The 17,047-nt window shown below is 50.6% G+C and overlaps 1 protein-coding gene across 6 annotated transcripts in view; it reads left to right on the plus strand.

The window, feature by feature from the left end:
* The window catches only part of SPATA13 (spermatogenesis associated 13), a 233,084-nt gene that overhangs the window by 200,383 nt on the left and 15,654 nt on the right, over positions 1 to 17,047 (plus strand). For 5 of the 6 annotated variants that reach the window (XM_027557566.1, XM_027557569.1, XM_027557568.1 and 2 more), the window contains one exon: positions 16,513 to 16,649. In XM_027557566.1, the coding sequence (XP_027413367.1) occupies positions 16,513 to 16,649 (137 nt within the window). Of the gene's footprint in view, positions 1 to 7,134; positions 7,618 to 16,512; positions 16,650 to 17,047 lie in introns of those variants that run through there. The other variant, XM_027557570.1, reaches the window with a different exon arrangement.

Below are 17,047 nucleotides of genomic sequence, written 5' to 3' on the forward strand. Positions count from 1 at the left end.
GTTCAGTGGGAAGGCAGAGCCAGGATGCACAGAGGGTGTCTGCAAGGTTGTGGGGAAAAGTCCACACCTTGTGTATGAGTGTGGAGGGGTTCTATCTGTTTGGTTTATCCGTGTTGGTTTTCTAATTTGATAGCTGAATATTTCCTCTAAATGTTAGGACTAGTTAAAAACTGTTTCGCTATCATATTAAAAATTATCTTGGCTTTATGTTACCATATGTGAAAGTTCATCAATAGGACCATATCAATGTTTATTAAATATTTTTGAAATAGTCACGTTAAATATACACCAGAAAGTTCCATTCCTTGGTTTAGAGTTCTGATGTAATGCCCCAACATTAAGAAAGTGGGGGCAATTTAATCATTAGTTGCTCAGTCGTGTCCAACTCTGTGCGATCCCATGGCTTATAGCCTGACAGGCTCCTCTCTCCATGGGATTCTCCAGACAAAAGTACTGGAGTGGGTAGCCATTCCCTTTTCCAGGGGATCTTCCCAACCTAGGGATCGAACTGGGGTTCTCTTGCATTGCAGGCAGATTCTCTACCGTCTAAACCACAAGGGAAGCTCTGATTTTTTTTTAATCAAATAAATTTTAAGAAATTACTGGCTCAACAGTAAAGAATCTGCCTGCAATGCAGGAGACATGGGTTTGATTCCTGGGTCTCAAAGATCCCCTGGAGAAGACAACAGCAACCCACTCCTCTGTTGTTGCCTGGGAAATCCCATGGACAGAGGAGTCTGGTGGGTGAGAGTCCATGGGATTGCAAAAAGTTGGACAGGACTCAGCAACGAAACAACAGCAACAAGAAATTACCAAGTCGTATTTTTTTGAAAAGTCTTGTTGTGAAGTTAATAAATTTGTTAAGACTCTTTAATTTTTTATGTGGTCAAAACAAAAAAAAAAATAGTTTTTTTTCCTTTTGCCTTAGTTTGTTGTTGTTGATGATCCTACTTATAATCTATTATTCGGGCTTTGTTCTATTCTAGTGATTGTTATGAAAGTTGATTTTCTTATGAACCGGCATTTGGGTCAACAAAACAGAGTTGAGTCCCAGTCCTCGTTGACCTTGGCAAGTCATTTCACACCCCAGTCTTAATGTTCTCATCTATCAGTAGGAAATATTACTATTGTCCACAGATGTGTGAGAACGATCGGGTACGCTGTAAGTGTGCAGTAAAGAGAAGCAGTCATAATTCTGGTGACAAGGTAATGATGAGTTGTGTTTGCAGCCAGAGTTCTGAGTTACTAACTCAACCTCAGTAACCAGCAGTTTAACTGTTGACAGGTCATTTACTCTAATGTGTACAGATAGCCCTAGGAGTTACCCAAGAGTCCATGTGTGACAGTGTTCTGTTTAAGTATTATCCAAATGTCAGTTAAATCCATCTAAAGGGCAGACACTCAGGTTATTGGGGGGAAAGAAAGGTAACTCAACTGAATGTTTTCTTTTGACTCTCTTGACCCCAAATTTCAGGCCTCATCAGAGATTTCCCAAAGTATGTCCTAGAAATGCCTAAACTTTTTGTTAAAAGGAAAGAAGAAAAGAAAAGCAATAGGTGCTGAGGGGTGCCTTGAGATTACTTAGCCGCACCAGAAAACCTTGTCTGATCTCTTATTCTCTGGATAACCTCTGTCTGCGTCTGCTTTCCTAAAGTTTTCTCTCAATGAGGAATCAGAGAGAAAATACAAAGTCGTCTGGTCCTTGCTCAGTACCTTTGGAGTGGGTGATTATAGCGGAGCCCTTGGGAGGCTGGTTGAAGGGTGGGGATGGTGGAGCCCTGATGGTCAGGTGTGGACGGGGCCGGGTCTGGCTCTCTGCTGTCCCCATCCCATTTCAGGCTCTTGCCCGGGGTCACGGGCACTGGGTGTTTTTATTTGTGAATCAAGATGATTCTGTTCTTTTTGTCTGAAGACACTGACACTGTCCTGGCTGAAGTCTCTCCCTGCTGACTGCACTGTGAGAACATGTGGACATCTGGATTTAGAACCAGGACAGCATGCCACCTGTAGGAGCCGATCCTGCAGATGTAGACGGCAGGCCCTTAGACCACAGGCCTGCAAGTCTGAGACAGGTGTCAGCTCCAGCAGCCTTGGCTGCTGTCTCAGCCTTATCGTTGCCCAGAATCAAGAGTTTTTTTTTTCTTTTTTAAAAAGAAAGAGAGTGTTCTTCCTGTCTCAGAAAAACATCATGAAGTGTTTCTTTTTTAATGTTTTTCCATCAAACTCTTGAAATTCTCATCTTTCTAACCTTTAAAACATTCTCAGTTCTAACACATGTATTTGTTCCAATCGTTCTAAAGTACAGAGTTTAAAAAGTTTTCAAAATACCATGCATCTAATGCCAAGTCTCAGAAACTGGATTTTAAAAAGAAAAGCATAGGGAACTATATTTAATACCCTATAATAAATGGTAATGGAAAAGAATATGAAAAAGAATATATTTATTTGTATGTGTATAACTAATCACTTTGCCATATACCTGAGGCTAACACAACATTGTAAGTCAACTGTACATCTATAAAAAAATTTTTTTAAAAGAGAAGGAAAAGAAAGAATATTAAAAGTCAAGAGGAAGAGCGCAAAAGAGAAAACGTGAAGCAAACCACCACCAAGCCAAGTGCCTGGCCTGCATGCCGGTTCCTGTCTTGTGGATGAGGAATCTGAGGCTTGAAAACTTCAAGGCCATGCTTTTTCTCACTTAGCTAAGAGTGACTTACGTCATAAGACAGTGAAGCCAGCGATCAGAGCAGATCAGACAGACCCCAAAGCCCACGCTGCTCCATTCCACTCACTGTCTCCCAGGTGCTATGCCTTTCCAGCATGGAACACAAAGTTATTTTGTTTATGTGCACAGAAGTTCACCCGTGTGTCAGTTTTTAAGGCCACGCCTAATAATTGCATTTTATTAAAACAAAGACAAAAGTGAAGTTCATCCGTTTTCTGTTCTGCTCTTGTTATGTTTGAAATGTGTCCCAGGCCTTGAAGGATGAAAACCCCACGTGGCTGTTCACAGAAGATGGGACAGGCCTCGGTTGTCACGTTGAGATGGCACCTTGTCTTTTAAAGGAGAATTTTGGATCTGTTACTGAATTAGCCTAAAAGTTGTAGTCGGAGCCCAGGAGGACCAGTGTCTTTGGCGTGTGTTTGGAGCGGGGTGGCGTTCATAAAGCATTGAGAGTGCATCTCCTGTCCGTTAGGGTGGGCGGGCCCTCAGCGCCTCCGGTGGAAAAGCAGCAGCTTTGAAGACCCATGGCTTGTCCTCTGCCTTCGGTTCCCACTGCTCCCTGTTGTCACCTGCGCTGTTCGCTGTGTGTTGGAGTGACGGGCCTGACCTCTGTGCTCAGGAGTCTGGCTGCTGAGCAGTGTTTCAGGAAGACCTGCGTGGGGCCTGCCTTGCCCTCTGCCAGCAGGCAGCTGACCAAAACGGGGTCTATGGTGGGTTGTGTGACTGTGTGGGCTAGAAAACATTATGTGTTGTGTTGAGGGTCTCTGTTCTTTTGCTTCTCTAACTATGGCCTGTAAGATTAGTGCTGATGTCTGTCCATTCAGAATACAGGGACCCCTCTAGACACTCCATTATTTATGCTAATAGCCAAGGGTACTGTGGGTCTGAGTTGTTGTTTAGTCGCTCAGTCGTGTCCGACTCTTTGCGACCCCATGGACTGTAGCCTGCTAGGCTCCTCTGTCCATGGGATTCTCCAGGCAGGAATGCTGGAGTGGGTTGCCATGCCCTCCTTCAGGAGATCCTCCCACCCCAGGATTGAACGTGGTTCTCCTGGGTCTCCTGCACTGGCAGGAGGATTCTTTACTGCTGAGCCACAAGGAAGCCTGTGAGTCTGAGTAACTCATAGTAGGTGAAGCTGATCACTTCCTGCTCAGAAATCACCCCCATCCCAGCTTTAGGGCATCAGCAGCGAGGGCAGCGACTAGGTGGACTCAGAGCCCTTGCTGTGTTGCTCGTAACTCTGGGTGCTCAGCGGAGGTCTGGGCTGGGGCTCAGTCCAGCGGGGGCAGGAGCCACCTCGGTTCTGACATGTCCCAGGCTCCAGCTCACTCTCTGAAGCTGGCGGTAGTGCTGGTCGGGGCACAGCATGCCTGTCCTTGGCCTCCTACCACCCTGTGGCTGTCCTGCAGGTCTTGGTGGTGGGGTGGTACCCAATCCTGGGGCACGGGAGGTTCTAGAATATTCCCAGGTTAAGGGAGTCTCTGCGCCATGCAGGGAGCTGCAGCTTTGGTGAAGCAGCAGCTGGGAATGTCGGTTGCTGAGCAGATGGCCAATGCTGGTGACCTTTCTGCCCCAAATCCTAAGGCGGCCATGTAAGAAGACCTGAACCATTTTGTACTTAAGGAGATTCCAGTAACTCGGAGCTAAGTGCAGCCTTAACGACCACCTGGTCATCTCAAGAGCCGGTCCTGGAGGGTAAAGGGATGAGTGTTGGTTTAGTCAGAGGGACCACCACTAACTTACCCCCTCCTTTTCCAGACGTGTGGGTGTAACTGTGTGTGGGTCTTAGGGCCACTCTGCTAAAAATAGCCTTAGTTCCTTATATGTCTGTAGAGTAAACGTGATCATAACATCCTGTGTGCTCCCAACGTTTATTTTATCCTCTCTGACTTCCAAATATTTGATATTAATGTACAGTTGGGGTTTTTCTGCTCTCCAGTGGGACTCGATCCTTTTCTTAATTCTTCTACCAGTAGTCAAGGTTGGTGACATCCTAGTCCCTACCCTGTAGCAGCATCTTATCCAAGGAGAACAGACTATTCCCAGGGGTGGGGGTTGGGGGTAGAGCGTGGAGGAGATCAAGACTTCCTTCAGCTTTGGTCTGAAGGTCTTTGTTGCAATATTCTTATTGATCTGGTTAATATAGGCTCTAATCACTAAAGAATTTTTTAAATCTTAAAGTCAAACTGCCTCTGTAGGTTCTTCCAAAAATAGAAGTGTTGTTGGTTCATCTTCCTTTGAGGAAATGCCTCATTTAAATACAGTTTTTGTTTGTTTATTTACTTTTTTTCCTCCTATTTATCTTTATGTTTGTTTTGAGTGTGTGCTCAGTACAGTAAGTTTACTCAGCGAATGCCTTTGGTTTACAATCCTAAGATCCCAAGGACCTTACTCTCCCTGACCCCATCTCTCGATTTAGAAAAAGTCCTTGGGAAAGAAGCTGCCCAGGGAGAGTGAAAGTGAGCTGTGGACCCAAGTTAAGACAGTGCCAAGGAAATGCGGCCAAGAGAGGTTTTTATTTTTATTTTTTTGAAAACTTGGAATTTTAACAACAACAACAAAAAAAAAAACATTATTTTTTTAAGAAAATGAAAGCACTCTGGATTTCCTTTGCCCCCTGCTGGATTTCAGTCTCGCTTAGAAAGTGTGCTCATCAGAATGAGTTCCCGCATTTCCCTGCTTTGTGTCTCAGCATTCAGCATTTCATTTCTTCATTAAAACCAGGTCCACCCTTGCGTTCCATAGGCTTCACTCATTTCTGAATGAACACTTCTCAGACCTGAATCAGGCTATGAATCCACGGGCCAGGATGGGGCCCCAAGGGTTCACTTCCCACCAGCTCCCCGGTCACGCTGTGCTGCTTGCTGGTCCCTGGACCACAGCCTTTGGGGTGGTAGTACATGTTACTGTGAAAAGAGGGGTTTGTGGCCTTATGGGACATTCTGTGTTAAACAAGGTGACACGGGTGTCGGAATCTGGACTTGAAGCCTATGGGAAGCAACCTTGCCTCATAGACAGTGAGCTGCGCTCAGAAGCAACCTCGAGGAGTCTTCTGAGTTCCTCCTGCAATGAAGCACTGCCTTAATTAAGGACACATACGCTCCTAGTGAATGACTGTCTTTTCATCGTTTTTAAAAATTTGACTCTTTTAATTCATTTTTAAAAAAATATTTGCAAGGGGGTACTTCCCTAGGGGTCCAGTGGCTAAGACTCCAAGCTCCCAATACAGGGGGCTGGGGTTCAATCCCTGGTCAGGGAACCAAATCCCACATATAGACCAGACCTGGCACAGACAAATTAAAAAAATATTAAAATATATATATATTTGCACGGGATAGATTTGAAACCAGTCTCGTTTTGTAAGTGTAGTGTATGTGCGTGTATGTGTATGTTCACATGTGTGCGAGTTTTGCCTCTTTGTAGTTTATTGAAGCCTTAGCTGGATTTAACAGTGGGATGCCCTGAGTCAGTAGAAACAGCCACAGATAATTAAGGATAAGAAAAGCCTCCGGGGAAGCACGTGGTCGGGGTGGGTGTCTTAGCTGACGTTGCAGCTCTGCCCATTGACCCCTCGTGCTGTGAAGTCTGGGAACCAGCCAGTGATTACGGACTCGGGTTGTGAGAGCAGCTGCGGTCCTGTTTATTAATCCCCACACGTTCTCAAGAACGTGGGAGCATTGTCGGAGGCTGGCTGTCCCCACTGTATAGACCAGACACGAGCCCCTGAAGGTCTGAGCTGGTGGAGTGAGACGAGGGGTCTGTCACCCCAGAGCCTGCACACATGGACTCAGTTTTCAGCCATTTATTGGGGGACGACCACGTGATCACTACTCTGCGTGTGTTGTCTCCTTGCTCCTGAAGGAAAAAGTTAGTGTTTTCTTATCCTGAGGAAATGGAAGGAAGCTGTTTGTTAGTAGTTGTCGTTTCACAATAGGACTTGCTCACTGTAGACAACTGGGAAAAAAACAAAAATGAGAGAGGAAATAAGTTAGTCGTCTAGAGAGAGCCTCTTCAAAGAAAGCACAATTTTCTGCACTATAGAGAACAGATAATTTATGCAGTAAAAGATGTGCATATGCTTTTTATATAGAAGGCACACATATTCACACATATACATTTTTAAACAAAATCTCTCTTCAAGTGAGTTCACAGATTTGCAGTTAATATAAATGTGATGTCAAAGCTGAAGCTTTCGGCACACCAGAGCATGGAATCCCAGCTACAGTTTGAACCTAGTGACCTCTGTGCTTCTTCCTCCGTGAAATAGGTCCTTTTTTTTTTTTTTTCCTGAGCCCTTTTATTTCTTTTTTATTTGGAGTATTGTTGGTTTATAATGTGTTAATTTCTGCTGTACAGGAAAGTGACTCAGTTGTACGTTTACTATATACATTTTTTTCATACTCTTCCATTGTGGTCTGTCACAGGATGCTGAATGTAGCTCCCCGTGCTCTGCAGTGGGACTTGCTGTCTAGCTGTCCTGTGTGTGATAGCTCACATCTTGCAAACTCTCTGGGGGGTCAGGCTTCTGGGTTATAATGAAAAGCAGCAGGCGTCTTGCCTTGCTGTCACTGGCATGGGAGGCTCCGGGGGCTCCTGATAGGTTTCTGGCCGGCCGTCTGGCCTGCGTTTAGACTTCCCTCCCCGCCGTCCTGTCTGGGCTGCAAGCTCAGCCGCCCGCGGGTGCTGTGAGCTGTGAGGCTCTCTGGCCAGGCGGGCAGAGGCGTCAGCAGTGAATAAGCGCTTTCTGCGTTTCCGCAGCCAGAGCCTGTGTGATCCTCTGCGATGCTCAGTCACCCCACAGCCCCGCTTTGAACGCGGCTGTTTCCCAAACACGAGGATGGTGGCAAGGGGGGAAATGGCAAGATTCTGGAGTCTGGAGAGCCTTCACACAGGTATGTGTGCAGACTGACCTTGTTGCTGAGTCCTCTCTCTGTTCTCGCAAGTTGCAGGGCTCTGTCTGCTGCCTCTTGTCAGGTTGTGTGTGTCTGTGTGTCTGTGTCTGTGTGTGTGAGCGAGTCTTTTGTCTGGACCTGGGGTCCTGAGGGCAGTTGTAGCTGTTGTTGTTCTTCAGTCACTCAGTGGTGTCTGACTTTTTGTGACCCCATGGACTGCAGCACGCCAGGCTTCCCTTTCCTTCACTATCTCCCAGAGTTTGCTCAAACTCATTTCAAAAGTTCTAGCTGTGGACACAGTAAATCAGAGGCTGGTTTGAGTTATGCAGCCATTGGTATGAAATAGGAAATAGCAAGAGTCAAGCGTGGATTGTTCTTTATGAGTTATGGATCTGGTTCTTGTTGTGCTAGGCTTTGCTTCTGTTACATGAAACTTGTTTATTCAGGGGATTGTTGTTGGGGTCCATAACTGTGTTCCTTGCTAATCTGGGGTGTGTGAGGTTTAACAGTATGAATTGATTTTGGAAAAATAGTCAACTGTTTCCAAAAAGTGTTACTACCCAGGACTTGGTTATTATTTGGGGCTGTATTCCATCTTTGCTTTTCAGTGTTTTTGCGAGTGTTGGCACTAGACTAGTTCCTAGGTGAACTAGAAGGGTGGTTCTCTCCCACTGGGAGGTTATCACCTGGAACCCATGTATTCTTTTAAAGGAGTAAATGCTTCATGGAAAGCATTGTGGCTGACTGCTGCACATCATGCAATGGGATGCTTAAAAAAGAAAAGAGTCCCGTCTCAGTTTTTGTCTTAAATGAATTCCAGTCGCTCACCCTGGAATGAATGGGAATTACAGGTGAGAGCTGGAGGGCAGCGTGGGCCTCCCCGCAGTGCACTGAGTACTCTGTGCTTCTTGCTGGCCTTCCCTGTTTTGACTGGCTCCCTGTGCTGGCTGAGCACAGAAAGGGGTGCGGTGAGGGCTTCACTGACGCAAATTCAGAATAAAAAAAACACAAGTGGCTCAGTGGTTTCTGCGTTCAGGGCTCAGGCCTGCCTGCCGAGTGGCTGTGCCTGTCACTGAGTGGCTGGTGACCCCAGGTCCTACGTGGAGGACAGCTGGCTGCCTGCCGGCCTCCTGGGCTGGGGGTGCGCCTGTGTTTACCCCAGGGCAGCCGGCCGATGGAGCCCGCCCCCCGCATTCCTCCACCCCGGGCGGGCACAGGGCCCGGTCCTCCCTCCCACGTGTGTGTATGGAGGCCAAGAGAAGCCGGGTTCAGCGCCTGTACTGAGCCCGATACTCTGGGAGGCACAGCCGGCCAGGCCTCCTGCGAGGGGTCTGCGCCCTCCCTCCCCAAGTGCCCTCCAGCCCTGCCTGCCTTTGAGCCTGGCTGCCAAGAGAAGGAAGGCGCGGGCTCTGCTGGGGTCATCTCTGTTCCTGATGGTTCTGTGTGTTCCCAGCACTGTCTCTCATGTACCCGCTGTGCTAAATGTGTATGTGTGTAAACGTGATGGAAACGACCGCAGATGCAACAGCGGAGAATCAAGTGGAGAGCTTGCTTACTGGGGGGATTCTGTCTCAGATGAGAGCCCTGAGTGGGCAGGGGACCCTGAGGGACAGCCTGGCGGCCCTCCAGAAAAAGATCTGGCAGGAGCAGGTGGGGAGGGTGGGTGGTCAGCAGTCCTGCCCTGTGGCTGTGGTCAGCGAGGCCGAGGCCCCGGGCAGGTGCCCAGCAGGCTTGCTTTGGAGCCAGACAGACCAGGACTTGAATTCCAGCCCCAGGACTGGGGAGCAGTTCCTTCACCTCTTGGAGCCATAGTTTGCTCTTGTGTTGACAGACAGTTATGGTTCCAGGACGCTTCCAGTGTGGGGCCTGGTACACATGGAGTTTATCCCGGGGATGTGGTGAAAGTAGCCGGGTTCCTTCCCAGGGTGGTGCAGCCCGCCTGTGAGGCACTGCCAGGAGCCGAGAGGGGTGCAGTGGGCACGAGCTGCCGGGGCGCCCAGTGGAGGAGCGGGGCGCGGGCAGAGGCCCGGGCAGCCACCATCAGAGCTGAGCTGGAGGAGTAGTAGCAGCTTGCTGAGGGGGGACAGATGCTAAGGGATCAGCCCAGGGGAGAACCCAGGGCCTAAACCCAGGCCTGCACCGGGGGCTGAGACTGTCCCGCCTCTGGGCCCCCAAGAGCACAGAAGCCCAACCCCAGCCTGCCCATCTCAGGACTCTGAGGGCCCCTCCACGGGGTACAGAGCATGGAGGATGCACAGGGCATGGCTTGCCTTTAAATTGAGAAGTAAAAGTACTCACACGTGGTTTGAGCCAAAGCTTTCTAAACAAACCTTTATAGGAACAGGCCACCTGGGGGTTTGGTATCAGTTCAGTTCAGCCACTTAGTCGTGTCTGACTCTTTGCAACCCCATGGACTGCAGCACACCAGGCTTCCCTGTCCATCACCAACTCCTAACTCATCAGAGTCTTTTCTAAGGAGTCAGTTCTGAGGGGGGACTGGTATAAATGGGGAGGTTCTGGGGACTTTGGTATAAATGAAGCTCTATCTTGGTGTGACCCTTGTCACTGCTCGGGCATCAAGGGTAGCAAGGCCCCAAGTCTAATCCAGACGTGAAGTTCTGTCCTGGGAGGGGCATTTCCAGGAGACCCATGGGCATCATGAAGGGTTATCAGTGGAGGGCAGCGCGTCCAAGTCAACTGCCCTTTTTGACTGTATTGTCATCGACGTGTTTAGAAGACTCACAGAGCACTGCCCTGTGTGTGGAATGGTTTGAAAGTCTAGGTGAGGCATAAGGGGACCATCCTGATGGTGTCAGGTTGAGCCCTGAACATGAAGGGTGTCTCCTGTAACTAGGTGTGAGCTGACACTGACCAGCACGGGCTTCCTGGTCCCTCGAGGTCAGCGCTGGGGCAGGAGGGGTGGATATGAGAGACTCAGAACAGCTCAAGAGGGTGTTACAGTGAAGCTGCTGAAATATAAGGACGGTGTAAATACGGTGAGCATTTTAAAGTGAGTAAATCTAATAGGCTTCTAGGACGTGAGAGGCAGAGACTGTTCCTGCCACCTGGGGCTTGGCCAGTGGCGGCGGGGCAGTGGGGAATGTAGGCAGGAGCACGAAATCCCAACCTCACCCCTCACCAGGGAGTGAGAGCTCGGTGCCCGGAAGGAGGAGGGGGAGCTTATGGGCTTTCTGGGTGGGGCGTCGCTCCAGGTGGAGTGGTCAGCGTGGACTGAAGGACCGTGTCCTTTTTTGCTGAAAGCAAGGAACACTCGCTGGCACACAGTGGCTGAAGCCGAGGCATTGAAGCAGCCAGATCCAAACCCACTGCCCTCCAGCTTGTCTTGCTGTGGAGACGAGTCTCACAGCACGCCTCCCAGGGCAGGTCCCTGCACTGGGGTTGAGGAAGTCGAGCTTGGGCGCCCATGGTTCTAGAATGCAGCCAGGCGTCAGAATCGCTTGGAAAGAGAGCTCTGGAAAGAGATTCTTGGCAAACACCCCCTCCTGCTCCTCCCCCTGCCCCCGCCCCCTGGAGGACCTGGCTCTCTGGGCCAGAGCCAGAGTCTGTTTTTCTGAACCTTCCCCACCCTCACCCCCACCCCAAGCCCAGGATGGGAAGCCATGGACCCTGGGTGTTTGGGGACCACTGAGGGGGAGTGGCCCTGAGGTCAGGGGGAGGGTGGTTCTGACATCGAGGCCCCCTGTGTCCATGCTTGCACCCTGTCTGGCATCTCATGGCTCAGGGGCCGCCCTGGGTGCAGGGACGTGGCCGGTGGTCCAGCCCCCTGCAGCAACAGCACCCTGTCAAGTCCACCCTGGGCTCTGAGCGCAGGCTACCTGTCCACCCGCCCAGGTTTGCTGTTTTGCTCTTCAGATGGGAAAGATGGGAAATGAGAACAGTGTATCTCCAACCCAAGGAAGCCTGAGGGGTCAGCAGGTTTCCTTAAATGTGTATTTTTAATGGATTATTCCAAGTGCAGGAATTTTCCTGAAGTGACCTGTGTTTTAGTGGGAATGCTGAGTGTCCACACCTGTGTGGCCCGCATGGCAGGTGCCCAGTTATGACTCCCACTGTGTCAGCTGTTACCTTCCTCTCGCCTGTCACCTGCCCTCCCCAACCCCGTGTGACAGGTAAGAGAAAGGCAGTCTCAGGGAAGCTCGGGCCAGGGCCTGGCTGGGACCCCAGCAAGCTCTTGTGCTTTTGAAATTCTGTCACTCTGAGCAAAAGCCCTTAAATCTGCAAAATTAGGCCAGATGGGAAAAACTCCCCCTGGGACAGGGACTGGGGGCCTGTGTGCTGTGAGGGGGACTTGGGGTCCTGTGGGAGGGCCTTGTCCTTGGTGCGTATTACAGTCCAAGGTTCTCCATCAGTGGTGGTATTGACATGTCCTGTCCTGAAAACTCGCCTGGAGGGCCCGTTGCCAGGTTTTGTTCCTCACAGACATGAAATCTAGGTCCAGACAGAAGTTGTCACCCTCCCGAGGGGAGTGGACACTGCTCTTTGCTGGCGTTTGTTTATAAGCTCACATGGTCTCTACCAAGTTTGCAGCAGTCCTGACTATGAAGGCACGTCCACTTGGGCCACAGTGTTCTCTCCTGGATGTTCCTGAAGCTGAGCTGGGCCAGGGCTGAAAGGGTGGATGGGGTTTCCTCAGATTGGTGCATGCAGGAAGCAAGCAGAGCCTGGGGGAGGCAAGAATTCAGGTCTGAATCTTAGGATGAGACTGTGTGAGGGATGGGCAGGTGAGGGGAGAGGTGGTCCGCCTGGCACAGCCCCTAGAGTCCTAGGATGCGTGCCTTTCCAGGGGACGTTGACATGATGATTAAGCAAGCACGGTTAGTTCACATTACACACGTGTAGAGTGTTTGCACACAATTGCTGCACTGTCCCAGAGTTGTCCCTGCAGGTGTGTGTGCCATCATGAGTGTGCAGGTCTTTTAGACCCGAAGGACGTCCCCTCTGGGCGTGGCTGCAGCTGTGAGGGCGCAGTGGACAGAGGAGCGAGCATGTCCCCTCTCAGATTCCTCTGTCTTAGGGGTCGAGGTTTCCGTTTCAGTTTGCAACAGTCTTTGCTCACCATTCACAAGATCCTTTTCAAACATAGCTTTCGCACACCTACTTATTCAACAACCCTGAACTTTCATTGGAAGGACTGACGCTGAAGCTGAAGCTCCAATGCTTTGGTCACCTGATGCAGAGAGCAGACTCTCTGGAAAGACCCTGATGCTGGGAAAAATTGAAGACAGGAGGAGAAGGGGATGACAGAGGATGAGATGGTTAAGATGGCATCATCGACTCAATGGACACAAGTTTGAGCAAACTCAGGGAGATGGTGAAGACAGGGAAACCTGGCGTGCTGCAGTCTGTGGGGTCGCAGACGGTTGGACATGACTGAGCAACTGAACAAGAATAACTTATTCAACAAAAGAAATGATGCTGCTGGCGAGGACCTGGAGACTTGGAAGCCCAAGTGCTCCTGGTGGGACATAGAGCAGCATGGCCACTGTGGGGAACAGCGTGCAGGGACCTCAGAAAGCTAAGTAGAATTTCCACACGACCTGGTCATCCCACCTCTGGACACACATCCAGGAGAATCCAGAGCAGGACTTGGAGGAGGTGTTCGCACAGCCATGTTCAAGAGGTGGGAGCGCCCCAAATGCACCTGGGCGTTTGGATGGATGAAGAAAGCTCGGTATCAGGTGCAGTGGAAGGAAATCGGATACAGGCAACTACATGGGTGAACCTTGAGGACATTGTGCTGAAGGGAACAAATCCGCTACAAAATCACTGTGGGACTCCACTCAGTGAAGAGTGTAAAGTGTTCAGAGCCCAGAAACAAGGTGGAAGGCTCGTTGCCAGGAAACGGGGGTGTCAGTCTTCAGTGGGGCCAGAGTGTCAGTTTTGCAAGATGAGAAAGTTCTGGGGTTGGTCGCACAACCACGGAACATAGTCAACGCTGCTGAAGTGTACACTTACACATGGCCGGGATGGCCCATTCTACGTGTATTTTACCACTAAAGGAAGGAAAGAAGGAAGCTAATTAATTAAGGTTCCTCTTTCATTATTAGAATGTATTAATCTGTCCTCATTTTGCGGAAGTGCATTTTGAGAGTCAGTAGTAGGTCCACATCATGCAAAACAGCCCTAAATAAAGTCACCGCTGAAAACCAGACAAGAAAGAGTGACACATAATAACTTCCAGAAAAGGCCCCGTGTGAACCTGGGTCTGCAGGTGACACACAGGCCTCGGTGAGAAGGCGACACTGGTGAGCGGGCAGGCTTGGGGAGGCCTGCCCAGCGGGGTGGGCTCTGCGGGGGAGGGGGGCATTTAACTGGAAGGGAATGGAGGTTCCCTGCAGAGGAATCTGCACTGAGGCAGTTGGTCGCTGCTCTGGGGTTCTCGTGCACACAAGGGAACCGTGTTTTCAGAAGTCAGCCTTGGAGCCGCATAGGGTGTGGCTGGAGAGGGTGGTGGGGATGGTAGGCAGGAAGACCTGGGTATATACCCCGCCTCCACCGACCCTTGTGCCCCCAGAGGAGGGGTTAAACTCCTGGGAGCCTGAGTTCCCTCACCAGCAGTCTGCCGTTCATTTATTGAGTGCCTTCTGCACGCCAGGGGTTACACTGGGTGCTGGGGTACAAGAATAGACCCCGCCTGTTCCCTCAAGAAGTTCTGACCTCAGAAGGGAAACCCTCACAAAAGCAGGAGTGTGGGGTGACAGGAACTCTGCTCTGTGCAGACAGAGCATCAGAATCTGCCCCTGCCCCTCCCATCCAGACACTGGAGAAACCCCACTCCCTGAAATACGTGTGAACCATAGTACAGGCGCACAGGGGGCCATCGACTTAGAAGGGGCTTTAAGATCCTGAAGGCAGTTAAGATCACGAGGGGAGAAGGACAAGGGGCTCCGACAGACTGGGGTGGCGTGGTCCCCCCTCCCTAGTCAGCTGTGAACACCGCGCTGTGGTCGGGCAGCTCCCCGAGGGCTCCGTTAGAGACGGGCTGCAGGCTCGTGTTGCCTCCCTGGTGTCTGATATGAGACGCATGTGCCTTGAGCAGGTGTGTCTGCCTCCTCCAGGTCCTCTCCCCAACCCCAGAGACACCCCTGGAAAGACCACAGAGCAGTGTGACACAGCACAGGGCAGGGGTGGCCGCACGGCACACACACATGCACACACACAGCAGGCACCCTGGGAGGTGTGCCCTGAGCGAGCGGCAGGGCTGGAGGGAAGGGCGGAGGAGAGCTGGGGCCTGGTGTGCAGAGCGGGGGCGCCCAGCCCTGGGTAGACAGGTGTCTGCAGGGCGCTTGCATTGTGGCCTGTCCAGAGGGATGGGCTGGGGACTGTAAGATGCACTTAGGTCAAAAAGACTTGGTACAAAGTAAGGAATAGGAACTGTCTCACTTTTAAAAAGTTACAAATAATTTTCAAAAATCTCATTTTTAAAAACAGCTTCTTCAGTTTAGAAATAGACCTGTCCCTGAGAGTGAAGTGACTAGAAATTCCAGCTGGTAGGTCCTTGAAAGAATCATCAGGGCTCTCCCTCCGGCATCACCGTCTGGCCAGCCTTCCTCCTCCTGCCCCCACTGCAGCTCCTCCCCTGACTCCCTTTCCCATTAATTCTCCCAGTAACCTGGGATTTTCTGAACCAGGTAGACTTTATCCTCTCTGTTGCCCCCTCGTCACCTGGACCTGCATGTCCTTGAATATCACACCCCGTCCCCGCCCGCCAGCCGTCTGTCTGAAGGAGAACCGTGGTGCCTTCTGTTTCAGTAACCCACCTCCCACAACTGGTGGTCTGCCCACACCCCCTACCTGCTTCAAGCTGTGGCCAAGTTGCTCTTGTGCGTCCCAGCACACCAACATGGATGTCCTCTCCTCAGTGACTACTGTTAGCGAGTCCCAACTAGAATCAAGGATGCTACAGACTTGACACACATTATCTCATCTAATTCTCCAAGAAGAAAGAGACTACTGTTTACAACAGAAGGATTGGAGCTCAGGGAGATGGGGTGCCTGGTTGGGCTCCCTGCCTGGAGAGGGGCAGGCTTGAATTCAGACTCTTAACACCTGATCTCTGTCTGCAGTGCCAGGGACCCATCACTCCCCTGCCCAGGCCCCTCCTTGCTCTCCAGTCCCTCTTTGTTCGAGGTCCTGGTGTCCAAGTGCAGCTACCTGTGTCCACAGTCAGGAGCCAGGCCCCTCTCCCAGGAGACCCTGTCCTTCTCACAGGGACGTTTGGTGACAGATGAGCCTTGGCAAGGAGCCCACCATCGTGAAAGGAGATAGGAGTGGCCAGGTGGTCCATCCTGAATGCTGCCCCCATCCTCAGAAGGTGCTGGGTAACTCTTAATTGTGACACGTGAGCCCTGGCCTTTGCTGTGTGGACGACTAGGAAGCCCAGCTGCTTGGCTCCACTTAGGATACCCTCAGCACCTCCTGATTCAACAGCACACACTCTGCCTTGCAGGGAAACATGGCAACGGGCTTAAAAATATATATATATAAATTTTCAACTTTGTTTTCCTCCTCAAGCTTATTTAGAAACACTGCATCTTTTGCATCCACTTTGGAGCACAAATTTCCAAGTATGTCACATGTTGTTTGCTCAGTATCCTGACTCAGGGAATAACCCTGCACGTCCCATCTGCAGTGGTCTCTGAAGTGTCCCCTTCCCACTGACTGGGACATGAAGTGCTGGCTCCTCCTCGCGTCAGCTGCTATCTTTGGATTATAATAGCTCAGTAGACATTTTCTAATGGTTTCTTACTCTGGGTAGGACAAAAAATGACAACTTTCCCACGAGGGTGCATTCTCAGAGCTCACAGGTTTTATCCTTATATTTTTGCCATTAGCTGCATCCTTTAAACCACACCGTTGCTCTCTCTCTCTCAGTTTCTTCCGATGGAGGTGCGGAGCCGTCTGCCCTAGTGGATGACAACGGCAGCGAGGAGGACTTCAGCTACGAGGACCTGTGTCGGGCCAACCCCCGATACCTGCAGCCGGGTGGGGAGCAGCTGGCCATCAATGAGGTACTGGGGTCCATTCCACACGGTGGTGGCCAGTGTGTCTGGGCCCAGAATCCGCTCCTACTTGTCTCTCTGGTTATTTCTTAGTGAATGTATTCTAACACGGAGAACTCCGTTAGGCATTTTCAAGGGCGATTTATGTGATTAAGTATTGCAGACAACCGAAGCTGTCCCTCCCAGTCAGCAGACTGTCATGACGCCTGGAGAGGGCTTCTTGGTCCAGGCAGTGCCCTGCCTACCTTTATAAAGGTCTCACAGCCCTTGTGGGCAGCGAGCGTTAGTTACTGCCCACGTTTTGGCAAACTCTCGGAGACTAAGAGGCTGAGCGACCTACTAGGGTGACAGAGCAGAAGTGAAGCATGCCTTTCTCTGAGCTTCTTTCTGCTCCTCTGCATCGTTAG

This window comes from Bos indicus x Bos taurus, chromosome 12 (genome assembly GCF_003369695.1).
Source record: "Bos indicus x Bos taurus breed Angus x Brahman F1 hybrid chromosome 12, Bos_hybrid_MaternalHap_v2.0, whole genome shotgun sequence".
In the NCBI taxonomy this organism is placed as follows: Eukaryota; Metazoa; Chordata; class Mammalia; order Artiodactyla; family Bovidae; genus Bos; species Bos indicus x Bos taurus.